Below are 17529 nucleotides of genomic sequence, written 5' to 3'. Positions count from 1 at the left end.
CAGATTTCGCGTTGGATCGTACCAAGCATGGGTCGAACCAGTCTAACTAGCCCCGCTTTGTCTTCGAGTCGATCGGGTCGAGTTCAAACTAGGCTGGCCAACCCGGACGAACCGAACCGAGGTGATCGGGTCTGTTTATATTTAGACTGAGTTGAACTGGTCTGGACTCGGGTCGAGTTGATTTGGATTTATGTCGATTTGGTTGAAGTGTGTTGATTTGAGGCAAAACTAATTTTAGTCAATAATTAATAGAAAATTAATTTATTAATTATAAATCACTTCACACAAATGAAGAAAATTAAAACAAATGGCTAAGGAATTAATACTTATATCTTTAGTGGTTAACCCAATGGTTATCCAAAACCCAACCCATTTAAATTGACCCAATGGGTGATCAACCCATTTCCAACCCGCCAAGTAAATGGGTGGGTTGGGTGGGGTCAACGGGTTGGGTGAGAAATTGCCACCCCTAACAACACTAGGTGAAACTAGCGGATCAGTTCAAACATCTGAACAAGTCTGTTAGCTTCCCAGTTAAACAAACTCCTCAGCCTTGGGTTCCATATTACCTTGTCTTCTAACACTTAGTTTTTCTTGATTGTGGCATCCTTATTGTTGGCCAGGTTAAAAGATCAAGAATTCACACAACGGCCTAGTCCCACACCAAAAAATCTTTCCAAAAGTTAATACATTCCCTATTACCTAACCTAAAAGTTGTGATTTGCGAGAACTCATTATGTTTCATGATTCCCTTCCAAATACCTAAACCATGAGATTCTTGAGTAGGAGCTCTCTCCCAATCTAACCCTTGGCTACCATATTTACTTTTAAGAATTCTTCCACATATCTCCACTGCCATTTTTTGAGTAGAATCTCAAGTCCCGTATTCCCACACCTACTTCATACTTCTGTTTCCAAAACTTCCCCCAAGACACGAATCCTCTCATTCTGAGGATCCCCCCACAAGAAATATTGCCTGAGTTTCTCCAAGGTGTTATTGACTAAGAGCAAGGCTGAAAATATGGATAGGAAGTAGGTTGGCAAGTTCGACAAAGCTGACTGAACCAAGGTTATCTTCCCTCCTTTTGACCAAACTTTTCTTTTCCAGACAACAGGCTTATGTCTATACCTTCCTATAATTGGATCCCACATATCCCAATGTTTTAAAAGTGCAACTGCACAAGGCGCAAAAAAGGCACAAGGGTCAATTTGCGCCCAAGGTGCGAGGCGCGCGCCTTTTTGAAGCAACACACAACAATAAAAAATGATAAAAAATAAAAAAGAATGTCAAAAAAAATCAAAAAATGCAAAAATAAATCAAAAAATATTAAACAATAATATTGAAAAAAATATAAACTTTAAATTTTAAAATAAATGTTTTAAAAAACCTATTATCTAAAATTAAAATTCATAAACATAACATGTAAAGCATATTCAAATGTGAATTTAAAAATAAAATCAAACATATAAAACATTCTCAAGCATGTAAAACCCACAATCTCTTTTTTTTCCTCAATTGCATTACTTAAAGTAGCTAATGTGATGTAAAACTAAAACATATTACATTCCTGATTCTACAAGCTGCCTTTGTGCCATGCCCCTTGAGGCAAGCCCAAACAAGTCCATGTTAGGGTCCTAAATTCTTAGTTCTCACACAAAAAATAATGATTTTATAATTTTAATTGCTTTTTAAGTAGATATTTTAGTAGGATGAATGAATGAACAACATTACTGAATAGAGGGTTCTCACAGGGGTCCAGGGGCGGAGCCCCCGGCCCAACCGCTAGGTTCAAAAAAAGCAAAGAAGTGTCAAACTTTCAAAAGGCACACATTTGGGCTGAGGCGCAAGGCACATCAGACGTACACCTAGTCGCACCAAGCGTGCGCCTTTTGAAAGGATTGTGCCTAGGACCTGGGCAAGGCACCTACCCTAAAATGTGCCTTGCCTGTGCGCCTAGGCACGCCTTTTAAATCACTGAGATATACTTGGATCTATATGGTATATGGTGCCCCCCCATTTATGCCTCTTGTGCAAAACAAATGGTGAAAATAATTTCCACCCACTAATCTCGTGCAACTTTATATTTCTAATTTGGGAATTCTTTTCTCAAAAGAAAAAATCTTTTCTTCTCTTTTGGGTTCAAATGGTCCCCTCCAACTAATCTAAAATATTGTTCAGCCCCTCTATTTCCTTCCTTCAAAGAAAAGAGATAAAATTGTGTGGTGTATGAGGGTTGCACAAGGTTCAAAGTATTTTTTTTCTTTTGAGATAGAGGGAGACTTTCATTAAACAAAAAAAAAAAGAGGATGTACATGAGATGATGGTGTATCATATTGGAATGCACCCAAAAAGGGTTGCACAAGGTACAAAATATTGGTATCACATACCATATTGGGAAGATTGGATATAGATTCTGGATACAAATATACTGGGAATAAATGTAGATACTATGGAAAGATATGGATACACCTAGATACATTAGGGAAATCTTACAAATCCCACAAATACATCAATAACACTAAATCTTACTAATAATACATCAAACAATGTTTGAGTTTCCAATCTACCAAAAATCCATCACAAGACACATCAAATTGTTGTTAGATCAATGAGTTTGATAGATCATAGATAGGTCCATCTTATAGTTCTCATACCATGAAAATCATTTAGAATATATAAAATAAGTGATTTTCTAATTTTTGGTGTCTTTCTAAAAAATAAGAAAAATTCATTTTTGGCATAAATAAATCTTAGATCAATGAGTTTAATAGATCATTGATAGATTTATATAATAGTTCTTTCCTGTAATGAAAACCATTTATAACATATAAAAAATTGTTTTTGATAATTTTTGGAAAAATCCATAGATCTAACAAGTTTGGACTGCTGGTATAGATGAAAAACAATCAGCAATAGGTTCTTTGTTTAATCAAAGAAAAACAGAAAAAAGGAGAGGAGAATCAATGCTAAAGGAAGGGAGAACAAGAGAAAAGATCAGAAGAAGAGTCAACCGTACATCTTACTCCAACCCCTAATCACTTTTATTAATCACAATTAGAAACTAATAGGCCAATTACAAGATTGCCTTTAATGGGCAGTTGTCAATAACCATAAAGAAAAAAAAAAAGACTAAAGGCCCATTATCTCAAGAAACTAATGGACAAAACATTAAAAGATTATGGTCCATCCGACCGACTATCTCTACACTCCCCCTCAAGTTGAGCATAGATGTCAATCATGCCTAGCTTGCTTACATACTGGTGTTATTTAGCCTTAGGAACTCCCTTGCTAAGAACATCAACTAACTACTCTTCAAATGCAATGAAGGGTAGACAAACTTCCCCAGATGCCACTCTTTCTCTAATGAAGTGTTTACCTCAATATGCTTCGTGGTCATGTTGGATAGGATTATGTTCTATGTCCATGGCCACCTGATTATCACAATACAACATCAATGGCTTGTCATATTCAACACCCATCTCTTGCATCAAAGACCATAACCACAATAATTCAAATACACCATGGACCATGGCCTTATATTCTGCTTCATCTGAAGACCTAGCAGACCACTAATTGTTTCTTTCTCCTCTAAGAAACCAGATTTCCATCCATCATAGTAAAATACCTAAATGTAGACCACCTATCATCAATACAACCTACCCAATCTGCATCTATATTGGCCTCTAGTTCCATGTGATCATGCTTACAAAAAGGGTACCTTTTCTTGGTATATCCTTCAAGTAACATAGAATTCTCTACTGCAACCATATGTACATCTCTAGGGGCATGCATAAACTAGCTAATGACACAAACAGCATAAGAAATGTTAGGGCGAGTCATGCATACATACAACTTCCCAGGCAAACTCTAGAACACTTCCCTATCCTCAAGTAACTCTCCGTAGAAGCTAAGAGCTTTTGGTTCAAATCAACAGATGTGGTAGGTGGTTTTACCCCAAGTTTGCCTATTTTAGTAAGCAAGTCAAGCACATACTTACATTGGAAGATGAAGATGCCATCTTTAGATCTAGAAACTTCAATCCCCAAGAAATACCTCAATTCCCCCAAATCTTTTATTTCAAAATCAGCATTAAGGAATTTCTTAAGGTTATCAACCTCTTGCATATCACCACTAGTAATTAAAATGTCATCCACATAGACAATCAATAAGGTAAACAATGCACCTCTCCTCTTCACAAAGAGAGTATGATCTAACTGTGTCTATGTATATCCAAAGTGAACAAGGGCAGCTCTAAATCTTTCAAACTAGGATCTAGGGGATTGCTTAAGGCTATAGAGTGATTTATTCAATTTACATACCTCACCTTGCATTTCTTTTCCACATACCCTAGGAGGAAGAGACATATACACTTCTTCATGCAAGTCCCCATTCAAAAAAGTATTCTTTACATCAATCTAATAGAGCAACCAATCAAAATTAGCTGCCAAGGATAATAAAACTCTCACAAAAATCATCTCAGCAACAGGGGCAAATGTCTCCAAGTAACCTATCCCATATGCCTGTGCATACCCCTTGGCAACCAACCAAGTTTTGAACCTTTCAATAGAACCATATGCATGATATTTTATGGTATAAAACCATTTGCACCCAATGGACTCCTTCCCTTCAAGCAAATCAACCACATCCCAAGTGTCATTCTAATACAATGCCTCTATCTCAGTTCTCATAGCATCCCTTCGTTTTGGTTTTTGATAGTGCTTTTGATACAGAGTTTGGGATAGGCAAGAAGAAACAAAGACTAAGAAGGAATAATATGATAGGAGAGCAGTCCATAAGAGTGGTGCTTTGAAATGCAATGTGCAACACACTTTCTTTTTACCTTTTCTTATGGCAATGGGTATATCTAGGTTAGGGAAAGGGGATTGCAAAGGCATGGCCTCAACACTTGTCTCTTCAGCAACTAGAAGTGTAGGAGGCTTAACTATTGGAGTAAAAAACAACCTATTCATTCTTGAGCCTTTGCCACTAGTACCACCTCTGAAGGACAGGTGGAGTAACAAATGAGGGAGGATGTGGAGGCAGCTATGGAGGAACTGGAAGAGAAGAGTTAGGAGATGACTCAACAAAAGGAGACACAATGAAGTGACTCAATAAGAGGTTCACCACTAGACTCAATAAGAATAGGAAGGAGATCAAAGAACTCAAATGAATACTTCCCCTTAGGAGAAAGACCATAAAAGAGAACAGACTCCGCAAAAGTAACATCCATAGAGACAAAACGAGTGCCACTAACCATATCAAACCAATAGTAACTCTTCTATCATAACCAAGAAAAATACATTTGCAGGTCTTTGGTCTGAATTTGTCTTGAAGAACTAGAATATGGACATAGCAAGTGCAACCAAAGACGCAAAGAGGAAGGGGGAAAAGGTCTTTGTTGTGAAAAAGTAGGATAAAGGAAGACTTGAAACCAAGACTATGGCATAGATTGACAAGTTTTTGTAGTAACAACATCCTCCCCCCACCAAAAAAGAATATATATATATATATGAGGAAAATAAAATGCTTCTGACTATTTCAACAATATTACAATTTTTCCATTCAATAACTTCATTTTGTTGTGGAGTGCGTACAAAAAGAACTTTGGTGAATAACCCCAAAATCATCAAGATAAGAAGCAAGACTCTTTCCAAAATATTCATTTGCATTATCTAACTAGAATATTTTGATACAAGTATCAAATTGAGTAACAATAAACTTAGGAAATTGTTCACAATCTTTGGGAATTCATCACGCAAGTGCATCAGATATATCCAAGTGTACTAGAAAAAATCATCGATGAACAAAAAAAATATATATTGATAGCTACCCATGGAAGGTAAATGATAAGACCCCCACAAAGGATAGTGTTTCTACAATGCTTTGAAAATTTGCATGACTCACAATGCAGACTTAACAAACTAACTCCTTTAAACAATTCTGGAAATAAATGACTCAAAGTTGAAAAAGATAAGTGACCTAGCCAAAAATGACATAACATAATACAACTAATGGACTCTAACGAGGAAGAATCCAAAAGCAACTTTTAGTGGTTGTCCTTGCCTTTGCTTAGGAAAATCTAGCAGATATATTCCATTTGCCTCGTGGCCACTCCAAATCACCTTAAAAGACTGCAGATCCTTAAAAATGCAACAAGGAGAAAAGGTTATACAATAGTTTAATGATTTAGCCAAGCTTACAAACAAAAGGTCAGTGTGGAGTTTAGGGACATGAAGGACAAAGGTAATTGTAAGGGTATTTGTGGTCTCGATGTCTCCCTTGCCAAAAATAGGAGCAAGGAAGCCATCATCCAGGGTTATTTTATCACGACCAAAAAGCAAGTTATAGGAATTGAACAAAGTAGAAACACTAGTCATATGATCAGAAGCTTTAGAATCTATAACCCCAAGGGATTCTACGATTGTTTGAGGTAGTTGCATTGTTGGTAGTAGCCCGTATATCTTAATGTGCAAAAGTAGAGGAAGGTGAATGGCCTAAATGATTAGAAATTGTTGCAACTATGCTTTCAAGGTGATTAATCATCCTCCCATACTTCTCAAATTCGACTTTTACTACTGTCAACTACTCAATAGTAGTATTCTCCTCGTTACAAGTTTACAACCCTTGTCACCATTCGCAACCATGGTAGCATTTGCATTCCCAGTCTTTCCATTTCCAACTTTCTTACTGTTATTACAATTTCTAAACCAAGCTAGCAAAAGGTGTGGGTGTAACTTCTAGCAAGTATCCTTCGTATACTTTATCTTTTTCTAATACTCACATATAACATCTTTCTTTTCCTTAGTTGCCTTAGATTTCATCCCTACATTTGCAAAGTGGTCAACTAGAACTAACCCTTGAACCTAAACCCACCTTCTGCTTTCCTCCCTACTCACCATAGAATAAGCCTGAGAAAGGTTGCATTAAGTTCACCAACCAACCAATGACAGTATAGTTTTCTTCCATCCATTTCTCGTTGGAAGGATCATCCTCCTTAGGCTTTATTACTAGAGATATATCCCCAATTTCCTCTACTACAAATACTACAAACATATATTCTCATTGACTGTGACCAAGCCAAATAATTGGTTCCATCAAGCTTCATTGTGGTCACGGCCAGTAGAGGATCTACAGAAGCTCTCAGAATCTATCAACTTTGAGCTTTGCTTGATCTCTACTTCAGAGTGCTCCATTACTTCCAAAACTTCAATGAACAATTTTCAAATACCAAATAAGGATGACTAAAAATGATAATAACTGATACTGACCTTAATAGGATACCCAAACTATGGTTGCACCGCATCCAGCAACATGGGAGAAAACAAAAAATTCCAGCCACTCCTTGTAGTATCTCAGAATCTAATTCTACTTGGATCAAACTACGGTTGCACTACATCCAGCAACATAGGAGAAAACAAAAAATTCCGGCCACTCCTTGTAGTATCTCCAGAATCCAATTCTACTTGGATCAATCTTTATAAGAATCAAAAGGAAATCCTTCAAGCCTTAAGTGCCAAGTTAGAACCCCCTTTGGGACCCTTCACTCAAAATCTCCAGTTAGCTAGGGTTTCGTGCAAAAACTCCAAGAACTGCCTTGAACAATAATCTGATTGCCCCTTTTCTCTCAGAATCCTCTACCAACTGGACTCAATATCTTCTTTAATCAATCAACCATTCAGTTCTCCATGCACATTGTGTATGGGATTAAAATGAAAAAAGAAAAGAATAGTTGCACCACTCTGATACCAAGATGAAAAACAACTAGCAATAGGTTCTTTATTTAGTCAAAGAAAAGCAGAAAAAAGGAGAGGAAAATCGGTGCAAAAGGAAGAGAGAAGAAGAGAAAAGAGGAGAGAGAAGGAGAAGAGTCAAATGTGCATCTTATTCCAGCCCCTAATCACTTTTATTAATCACAATTAGAAACTAATAGGCCAATTACAAGATAGCCCTTAATGAGGCAATTGTCAATAAACATAAAGAATGGATGGTGATTCTAGCAATGAGACAAATAAGATGGCAAAAAGCCTCTGGATATCCTTACAAGATGGGAAACGCAATTTCTGGATGTTAGGCAGTTTCTTAGGAGAAGAAGGTGGCAGTTTACATCTGAGGTCAGTCGGAAATTGCATAGTAATTGAGATAGAAGGAACTAGGAAGATAGTGCTAATCAAAGGGGAAGGAAAAAGATCATATGGGAGAAGCTTTTCTTATGCCTAATGAAGATCCTAACTTGGAACATTCAAGGGCTAGGCAGAGAGCAGAAAAAAAGATTGGTAAAAGAGACTCTTCTTAGAGAAAATCCAGATGTGGTGATTTTACAGGAAACCAAAAACGAAAGCTTTAGCAGGAAGCTGATTAGAGAAATTTGGGAGGTGAAAATAAAAAACGGACTTGGATTGCTTCCATTGGTGCCTCAGGAGTGCATGTTATCATTTGAGGTGAAAGCTCTTTGTCGAGATTGGAAATCGATAGAGGACAGTTTTCAATCTCCATCCTCTTTTCTTCCCTCTCAGATGATTTTAATTGGATTTTAACAAGAGTTTATGGCCCAAACAATCAAAGAGATAGGAAGTTGTTTTGGGAGGAATTAAGCTCAATTGGTTTCTATAGTCAATTGCCTTGGGGTGTGATTGGAGATTTTAATGTGACCAGATTCCCCCACGAGAAATCCAACGGTGGTAGGCGAACCAAAAGTAATGAGAGCTTTATCTACCTTCATTCAAGAGTTTTCCCTCAATAGACCCTCCTCTGCAAAATGCTTACTTCACTTGGTCAAATCTTTAGTCAAGCCCAATCAGTTGTTGTCTTGATAGATTTCTCATTTCCCTAGATTGGTAAGACTAATTTCCAAAGCTGGCTCAAGTTACTGGGCATTGGAGTACCTCGGACTACTGGCCTATGATTCTAAACACTGACTCAGTTCAAATGAGTAGACCTTTCAGATTTGAAAACTTTTGGATCCTACATCCGAACTTCAACTCAGAAGTTATTAAGCGGTAGGAGTATGAGGTGGATGGTTGGGCTGATTGTAAGTATTCAAAGAAGCTTCAATATGTGAAATCTAAATTAAAGGCTTGGACTTGGAGTAAAGAAATTTTCAATCCTATCCCTAAGGAAAAGAGAGAATCTGGAAAAAGCTTATTCTTCTTGATGAGAAAGAAGCTAAAGGCCTGCTTGATAGGGAGAATTGGGAAAAGAGAGGTAAAGTGCAGGAGACCATCACCACAAAGAGGAAATCTTTCGGAAGCAGAGGGCCAGAGTGCTTTGGATCAAGGAAGGAGATGGAAATACCTGTTAATTCCACAAGTATGCAAATGGGAGAAGAAGGAAAAATCTTATCCTAAGAAATAATAAAAAAAGAAAAATCTTATCCTAAGTTTTAAAGTGGAAGATCAGTTGTTGGATAACCCATTTCAAATCAAAGAAGAGGTTGTTAATTACTTCAAAGGCCTTTATTCCAAGGATAGGGTTTGGAGACCAAATCTGTTGGTTTGGAATAGACCCAGACTCTCTCGTGTTAGTAAATGCTGGCTGGAAAGGCATTTCAGTGAAAAAGAAATCAAAGAAGATGTTTTTTCTTTAGATGAAGATAAAGCCCCGGGGCTGGACAGCTTTTCCTTGGCCTTTTATCATGAATGTTGGGACCTGGTAAAGGGGAACCTATTGCAAGTGTTTAATGACTTTTTCAAATTGGCAAAAATCAATAAGGGAACAAATTGTACCTTCATCAAGCTTATTCCCAAAAAGACTGGATCTTTAGAAGTCGAAGACTTCTGGCCTATTAGCTCCTTGGAATCCTTTACAAGATAATTCCGAAAGTCCTTGCCAATAGATTAAAAAAGGTGATTGATGAAGTGGTGGGCCCTTCTCAAAGTGTCTCTATCCAAGGAAGACAAATTGTGGACAGTGTGTTCATTGCTAATGAAGTGGTGGAAGATGGGAAAAAGAGAAGTCAAAGCGAAGTAGTTTGTAAAATTGATTTGGAGAACCTATGACAAAGTTGATTGGAATTATTTGTGAAGGATTCTTGAGTTGAAGGGATTTGGTGAAACTTGGATCAAATTGATGAAAGGATGCATCAAATAGGATAGGTTCTCTATCCTCATTAATGGCTCCCCTCAGGATTTCTTCAAAGCCTCTAGAGGACTGAGACAAGATTGCCTTCTCTCCCCCCTCCTCTTACTTTACTAGCCGATATTTTGGATTATTTTATGCAAAAAGCCAAAGAGTTGGATCTCACCAGGGGTTTATGGTTGGAAGAGACTATTCATATCTCTTACCTTCAATATGCTGATGACACCATTTTTTTAGAAGAGAATGTTTATGTTGTCCAAAATCTTAAAAGGATCTTTAAATGCTTTGAAGCAGTAACTGGGCTGAAGACAAACCTTGATAAGAGCACCATCTTTGGTATAAACACCTCCACTGAAGTGCTGAATGTGCTGAAGGAAGCTTTGGGTTGTAGAATTGAGTCCTAGCCAATCACCTACATGGGAGTTGGGACTTCCCCTCCCTCTCTATCTCTCTAAAAAAAGACCAAAACTCCCTTTGGGCTTCAATCATCTCCAACAAGTATGGTCGGAGAAGCCTTGGAGGGGGCAGCAACCAACTTCTACCTGAGTTTTCTACAGTCAATCCTTGGAAAGGCATTCTCCACTCCCTTGTCCTTTCTCCCTTTTCTCATATTCAAACTAGGTATCGGTGAAACTATCAAGTTCTGGACAGACTTGTGGTGGGGAAATAGACCCCTCATGGAGGCTTCCACCTCCCTCTATTGGTTAGTCCAAGATAAAAACACCCTAGTTTCCTCAACAGTGCTCCAAGACAATATAAGCCTTTCCTACAACTTCAACCTCAACTTTAGAAGAGCCCTGAAAGATTCTAAGATTGAAGAGCTCTCTTCTCTCCTCTCACAGCTCTCAAAGGTCATCATTTCAAACTCAATCCCTGATTCCCTAATCTGGTCCTTAACCCCCAATGTCAATTTCACTACTAAGTCTTTTTTTCATCAGCTTGTTGCCACCTCCAGTTCCTCGACTCCTCCTTTTCAGGCTAGAAAGGTTTGGCTCTCTTCAGTTCCCCCAAGGGCCTCTTTCCTCGTTTAGAAAGTGGCTTGGGGAAGACTGAATACTTTCAACATTCTCCAAGAAAGAGAGAGGGGAGGGGGTTCTCTCTCCCCATGTCTGCTCCTTGTGCAAGTGATGGGGAATCCATTGGACATCAACTCATCAACTATCAAGCAGCAAGAAGATCATGGCAGTTCTTCCTGGACTCTACTCTCGGGGCAAGTTACAGCTAGGTTCCCAAAACACTATTGGTGATCTCCTCAATCAATGGATTTGTTATGGTATGGGTGAGAGGGGTAAGATCTTTTCGAAGGCTATAAGCCTATAACACATGCGATCTTGTAGAACATTGGAGAAGAGAGAAATAGAAGAGTGTTTGATAACAAATCTTCTCCTTGGGATGCTCTCAAAAACAGGGCGTTGTCTTTGCTGTTTTCTTGCATGAATACGCATAAGACCTTTGAAGGTGTAAGTTTGGCAACCTGAGTAGATCCTGGCAGGACAATTTATTTACCTCCCCCCCCCCACCTGCTGATCTCCCCTCATACACTCTTCCACCCAGACAGGCTAGCAATTTTATCCTTCATTTTGATGGTAGCTTCAAGAAAAATTCTTCCTCTCAGTCGGCTGCTGGTATTGGTGGGATATTCTACAGTTCTAGGGGGATATTTGCTGGGCCTCTAGTGGCCCAATTACAGCTGAGGATGCCTCGGAAGCTGAAGTTTGTGCCCTCCTTCAAGGTTTAAGATTTGCAAAGGTCCTCCATTTCAGTTCACTTACAATGGATTATGGAAGATGATTCTAGAAATGCTATCAATAAAGAGCAGGGTCCGGGCTCTTGGAGACTGTCCAGCTTCTTACACTTTTTGGCTGACGGTTTAGCTGTTTAGCAAAGTTGGGTTTGGGAAGGGATTTTTTGTATAGTGTGAATATATTGCCTAACTAATATTGCCTCCTTTTTGTCTTTGAGGCTTGTACATCCTCTAATGTACACCCTTCCTTTTTCTTGTGTTTAATACAAAGTTATCTTTCTTTAAAAAATAAAAAAAAGGAACTAAGGCCCATTAACTCAAGAAACTAATGAACAAAACATAAAAAGATTATGGCCCAACTGGCCCACTATTTCTACATGTATAATTGGATAAATGTTGGTGGTCTAAATTGTCAAGACAGCTGACGGCCTGTAAAAACTGTCAAAAAGTTTAGATGAATATTGAAGATCTGCGAACCTATGCTGGCAGTAAACTTTTAGTGACAGTTATGACTGCCACTATAACTTTTAGTGGCATTCATAACCAATGCCATAGGCCCTGAACAGCATCATGTCATTCCACCCCTGCCACATGCTGAGCTTTCAAATACAAATATGATACCCGTATTGGGTGTATCATGTCAATATTTTGAACTTGAGGCTGCAACGTTATAGTGTATGTGGGAGGAAAGAAATGCAAGAAGTATCAATAAAAATGGCAAGGGGTGTATGTAGAGGAGATAATTGAAAATATATATCAATCAAGTTGGCACATTGAGCTAAATCAAGGGGTGAGTTTAGATCCTTCACAATTGATGATATTTTAAGAAATTGGAGAATGGTGGTTGACTCTTCAACTATGAGAACTATTATCAGCAGCACAATGAAACAAACCACCTACAAGTTTATTAAGATGAACTTTGATGGTTGCTGCCTTGGTAATCCAGGCTAAATCAAGGGGCACTGAGGCAACAATTATTTTGGGCTGCACTGTAAATTGGGACAGAAAAGTGTACTAAATTGGGAACAACATTCCCATCACCAAGTTGTACAAATTTGTCTTAACCTTATTTTTAAATAAAATACTTGTTTACTGATCAAAAAAAAAATCCAGGCTAAATCAAGGGATGAGTTTAGACCTTTCACAATTGATGATATTTTAAGTTTTTTTTTTACGAATGATAATATTTTAAGATTTTTTTATGAATGCTGATATTTTAAGAAATTGGAGAATGATGGCGGAATATTCAACTATTGAGAGCTATTACAGCAGTACAAGGGAGAAAACCACCTACAGGATTCATTAAAATGACTTTTGATGGTTGTTGCCTTGGTAATCTGGGACATTTTGGTGTAGAGGGTGTTTTTAGGGGCAAAGTAGGGCATATACTAGCATTGTATTCCAGCCCAACAGGAAATGGAGGCTTGGTCAGAGCAGAATTGTGAGCTGTGTTAGAAGTAAAAGGGCTAAGACTATGAATTAGAGCTATTTCATCAAAGAAGGTAATTCTCGAGTGGTAACAGGACGGGTGAATTGGTGAAAAGGAATCAAGGGAGTCCAAGGAGATATAGGCATATCATAAGGGAGGTAAAGGACACCATGAAGGACTTAAGAGCTACAATTCAATGGGTTCCAAGGTCTACCGGTATTACAATATCAGAGGTTTTGGGGACAAATAGGGGGAGCTCTGAGGAATTATCCATTTGATGCATCCAATGTACATGAACCACATCACTAACATCCATCCAAGGTACATGAGTTACATGATCACACTGGATTGGCCACTGAGATACTAAGAAGGTTGCAGGTCCATTGGATAACCTGATTTAGAGGCACATCCTTTCAGACTTATTTCTACCCCCATGTTTATTATAACAGTCCTATGAAAGTGTTGAGGACCAGACTGACTGCATCACTAACTAGTCAGTCAATACTCATTATGTGGTCATCTAGGACAACTAAGCATCTGCAAGGTTGACTAGTCAACCTAGTTAACTACAAAGCTTTATTTGTTTGTTTGTATCTGTAATTATTAGAAATAGTAGTAATAAAGAACATATTTGCATTTTGTTATATTCATGTTGTTGCTTTAAATATTTGTGATGGAACAATAATTTTTTATATCAATAACAAGAACTTTCATTAATCAGTTATAAAGAATAATTACAAGCAGGGGGAGGTAAACTATCTCTCCCCGAACAGAAGCTAGATCCCCCAAAAAAGAAAACAAAATTACAAAAGAGCCCAGAACAGAGATTCCTGAATCACCTTTTGCTTGGCTAAGCCACCAACAAATGAATTAGCAGATCTCTTCACCCAACTGTACTTTACTCCCATATCCTTAGCCAGCCACTTGAAATTTTCTTTTCATTGTTGTAGCCCCACAACCCAGTCTTATCTTCTTTTAGCTACCCTACTACCACCTCCAAATCACTTTCAACTATAAGCCTCCTTATATTCAATTCTTTTGCCCTTCGAACTCCTTCCAATGCCGTAAGAATCTCAGCCCTGAGGGAATCACCAATTGGGCCTGAGAACATGGTTGATACAATCCCATTCTCATCCCTGAATACACCCCCAATGCCAGATTGCCCTGGGTTCCCTCTACTACTGCCATCAAAGTTCAGCTTTATATAACCAGTAGGGAGAGGGGTCCAAGAAGGACTTAGCCCAGTTCTAACCTGGGCAGAGCTAGCAATCTCTTCCCACTTTCTCAGCAAGTCATCCAGAGTGAAATCAGTGAACAAATCTGAGGACTTTAACCATTGTGCCACCTTTAAGTGGATCAGTTCTATTACATTTTCAATGCTCCTCTCCCTGTCTGAGAAGATTCTTGAGTTTCGTTCTCCCCACAAGGACCAACATACAGCAGCCCTTAAGCATCTCCACATAATCCTACCTCTTTTCAAATGCCACCTAAAAAATGAGGAAGAAAATAAACTTTGCACATTCAATGGGGGATTCCACCTACACCCAAAAAGGGAGAAGACCCATTCCCAAATTGTTCATTCAAATATTGGATGATGGTATATAAAATAGAAAAAAGAATAAAATAAAAGAAGGCAGTGGAGGAGTTCTTTTTAAGTTTTCTTCCAAACAGTGGTATATTGGTATAGAGTTTCCACAGACAAATGGCACATTGGATAGTCAACTAGTCAAGGTTGCACTCTTTATTTGGAAACAAAGGCTGTGATTCCCTATCCTAGCCTATCCAGCTTAACTTTTTCTTTGTTTGCAAAACAAAGATTGTAAACTTAATGATCAATACCATTCCTTTCTTTCATAATTGTAGTCTATATTTATAATTTACTTATGAGACTGCATTAATATCTGAAATTTTGAAGATAAGTTTTTTTATAAACCGGTCAGTGCCTAAACATTGACTAGTCATTGCATTAACTAGTGAGGCCAAAATGACTAGTCATCATGAACCACATTGATAACACTATTAGAATTACTTTCCAGATTTTCTGTTTACTTAACTTAATTCTATTCTAAACCTTACACTTTAAAGCATATATCCTGAACTGAATTCAATCAATCTTTAGTCCTATTAACCAAAGCTATGTCATCTTCAAACAACATACACCATAGGTCTTCCTCTAAGACAACAAAACGCATATGAAGATTTCCTCTCGTATTAAACATACCCGCTCCTTTGGAATGAATATATTTAAAGGACTAAAAAAACTAAGAGGCACAATATGCAAAATCCCATACAAACATGCAAGAAATAATCTAAGAGAAGCAAGCATACTACTCATAGGTGAACTGAACAAGTTACTTGCAGGCAGTACCATAGCTTCACAGAATCGATTGGTGTCACAAATTATCAAAATATTAAAAAAAATACTACAGTAATAAGAGTTTTTGTCTTTCAGAATACGTAATTTAAACAAAAAATTGTCAAGAATTAATTCAGAAACAGGGATCCAATAGCAACTGCGAAACAAGAAGTATGTTGATAAAGCAGTGCTCTGTTAGTCGCAAACCACTTTGTATACATTGAATAACAATAACAATAACAATAACAATAACAAAAACAATAACAACAACAACAGCAATCATAAAGGAAATATTTTTGGGAAAAAAAAAGGAATCCCTTTCCGTAAGCAGCTAAAGCAGTGTCGACATACCAATGTATTATCCAACGTCCCAGCCAGAATAAACTTCCCATTAGGTGAGAACTTCACAAAGGAAACCGGCGGATTCTCATCATCAATGAGAGTCTTCATACAGTGCCCCGTAGATGCGTCCCAAATCCTACACAAACCATCATAACTACTTGAAACGATCAAGGACCCATCTCGGTTAAAATTAACGGCTGTAACAGGGTCCGAGTGAGCAGGCAAGACCTTCAAACACTTCCCCGTCTTCACATCCCATATTCTAACCGTCTCATCGAACGAACCCGAAACAATCATATTCGACTGGGGATTGTAGTTCACGCAGAAAACATAGTTGGTGTGACCATTAAGAGTCTTAACGAGTGAACAGGTTTGGACGTCCCATATACGCACGGTCTTGTCATCGGAAGCCGAGCAAACATAACGGGAATCAGAAGAGAAAGCAAAATCGGAGATGCCTTGTTCGTGGCCTTCGAACTCTTGAATGAAAGAGCCGTCGGAAGGACGCCATAGACGAATAGTCTTATCAGCCGATGAACTGCCCAGGAGCTTGCCGTCTTCGGAGAATTTGACGCTCGAGATGGCGCGCTTGTGTCCTGTTAGGGTTTGTCTTAGCTTGTATGGTTTCATGGCTTCAGCTGAATCCGAAGCCATTGATGGAAACTTCTGTGTCAAAAGATTCCTTCTTCTTCTCTGTCAGTTGGATGCAAAGCCGGATTTTAGTGGCTTCGGAAGAAGATAATGCGGGGGAAATTCAAACGAGTTGATCGACGATGACTAGCTGATCTCCCGAGGGAAACAAAAACTAGCCAACTAGAAGTAGTAAGTGCCCGTTTGGGACCTGAGAGGACTTTTCTTTTCGCTTCATGGGGCTACACAACAGGAGGAGTAGTAAGTGCCCGTTTGGGACCTGGGAGGGCTTTCGCACAGCGGCCTTTGGCCTTCAAGATGAGTCCCACATAAAAGCCTAGAAGTATGTTTGATGAAAAACCCGGAAGGCCAAAGCTGAGATAGGGGATTCGAATCCCGCTGGCCGCTACCAACAACTTTGGGAGGGGTTACTTATATGTGAGGTGGGCTTATCACAAAATACCCAAATAAAAATCTAAAACTCTTCACTGTTTTTAATTTCTCTTAAATACCCATCGTCAATTCGTTACAAACTTACCTTCTGTCGTGTCATTGCTAATAAGGCAAATTTCTTAAACTAGGCCTCTGTTTAGTTAATCGGTAAATTGTACCTTTACTGTTTAATTATTATATTAGGGAAAATTCCTGATAGGTATCCTCTATTTTAGGCCAAGTGCCAATTTAGTATTCGAACTTTAAAATGCAACAATCTAATATTTGAATTTTCATTTTATGGATAAATTAATACTCGACGTTAATTCATCATCAGTTAGAAGAATTAGATGATATTAAATATTTTCAAAATACCAAAACTAACCTTCACAAAAATATGCAGACCATTTTACCCATCCTGAAACACGCTCATCATCTCACTGGTCAACTGCTTTATCAATAGCAACATCGACAAAATTCCTCTCCTCTTCCTCTTCGTTGAACCCAATTTCTTGTTATCT

The 17529-nt window shown here is 38.2% G+C and overlaps 1 protein-coding gene across 1 annotated transcript in view; it reads right to left on the bottom strand.

Moving 5' to 3' along the window:
- The window catches only part of LOC104605612 (COMPASS-like H3K4 histone methylase component WDR5A), a 30858-nt gene extending 13880 nt beyond the window's left edge, over nt 1-16978 (bottom strand). Inside the window, exon 1 of the mRNA XM_088889150.1 lies at nt 15956-16978. Within this exon, the coding sequence (XP_088745276.1) occupies nt 15956-16600 (645 nt within the window). The 5' untranslated portion in view covers nt 16601-16978. The remainder of the gene's footprint in view (nt 1-15955) is intronic.
- Nucleotides 16979-17529: the final 551 nt, after the last annotated feature.

The sequence above is a fragment of the Nelumbo nucifera genome, chromosome 1, assembly GCF_055504915.1.
Source record: "Nelumbo nucifera cultivar China Antique chromosome 1, China Antique-T2T, whole genome shotgun sequence".
NCBI lineage: Eukaryota > Viridiplantae > Streptophyta > Magnoliopsida > Proteales > Nelumbonaceae > Nelumbo > Nelumbo nucifera.
Note: the sequence above shows the minus strand (reverse complement) of the source record. Positions and strands in the feature narration are given on the sequence as shown.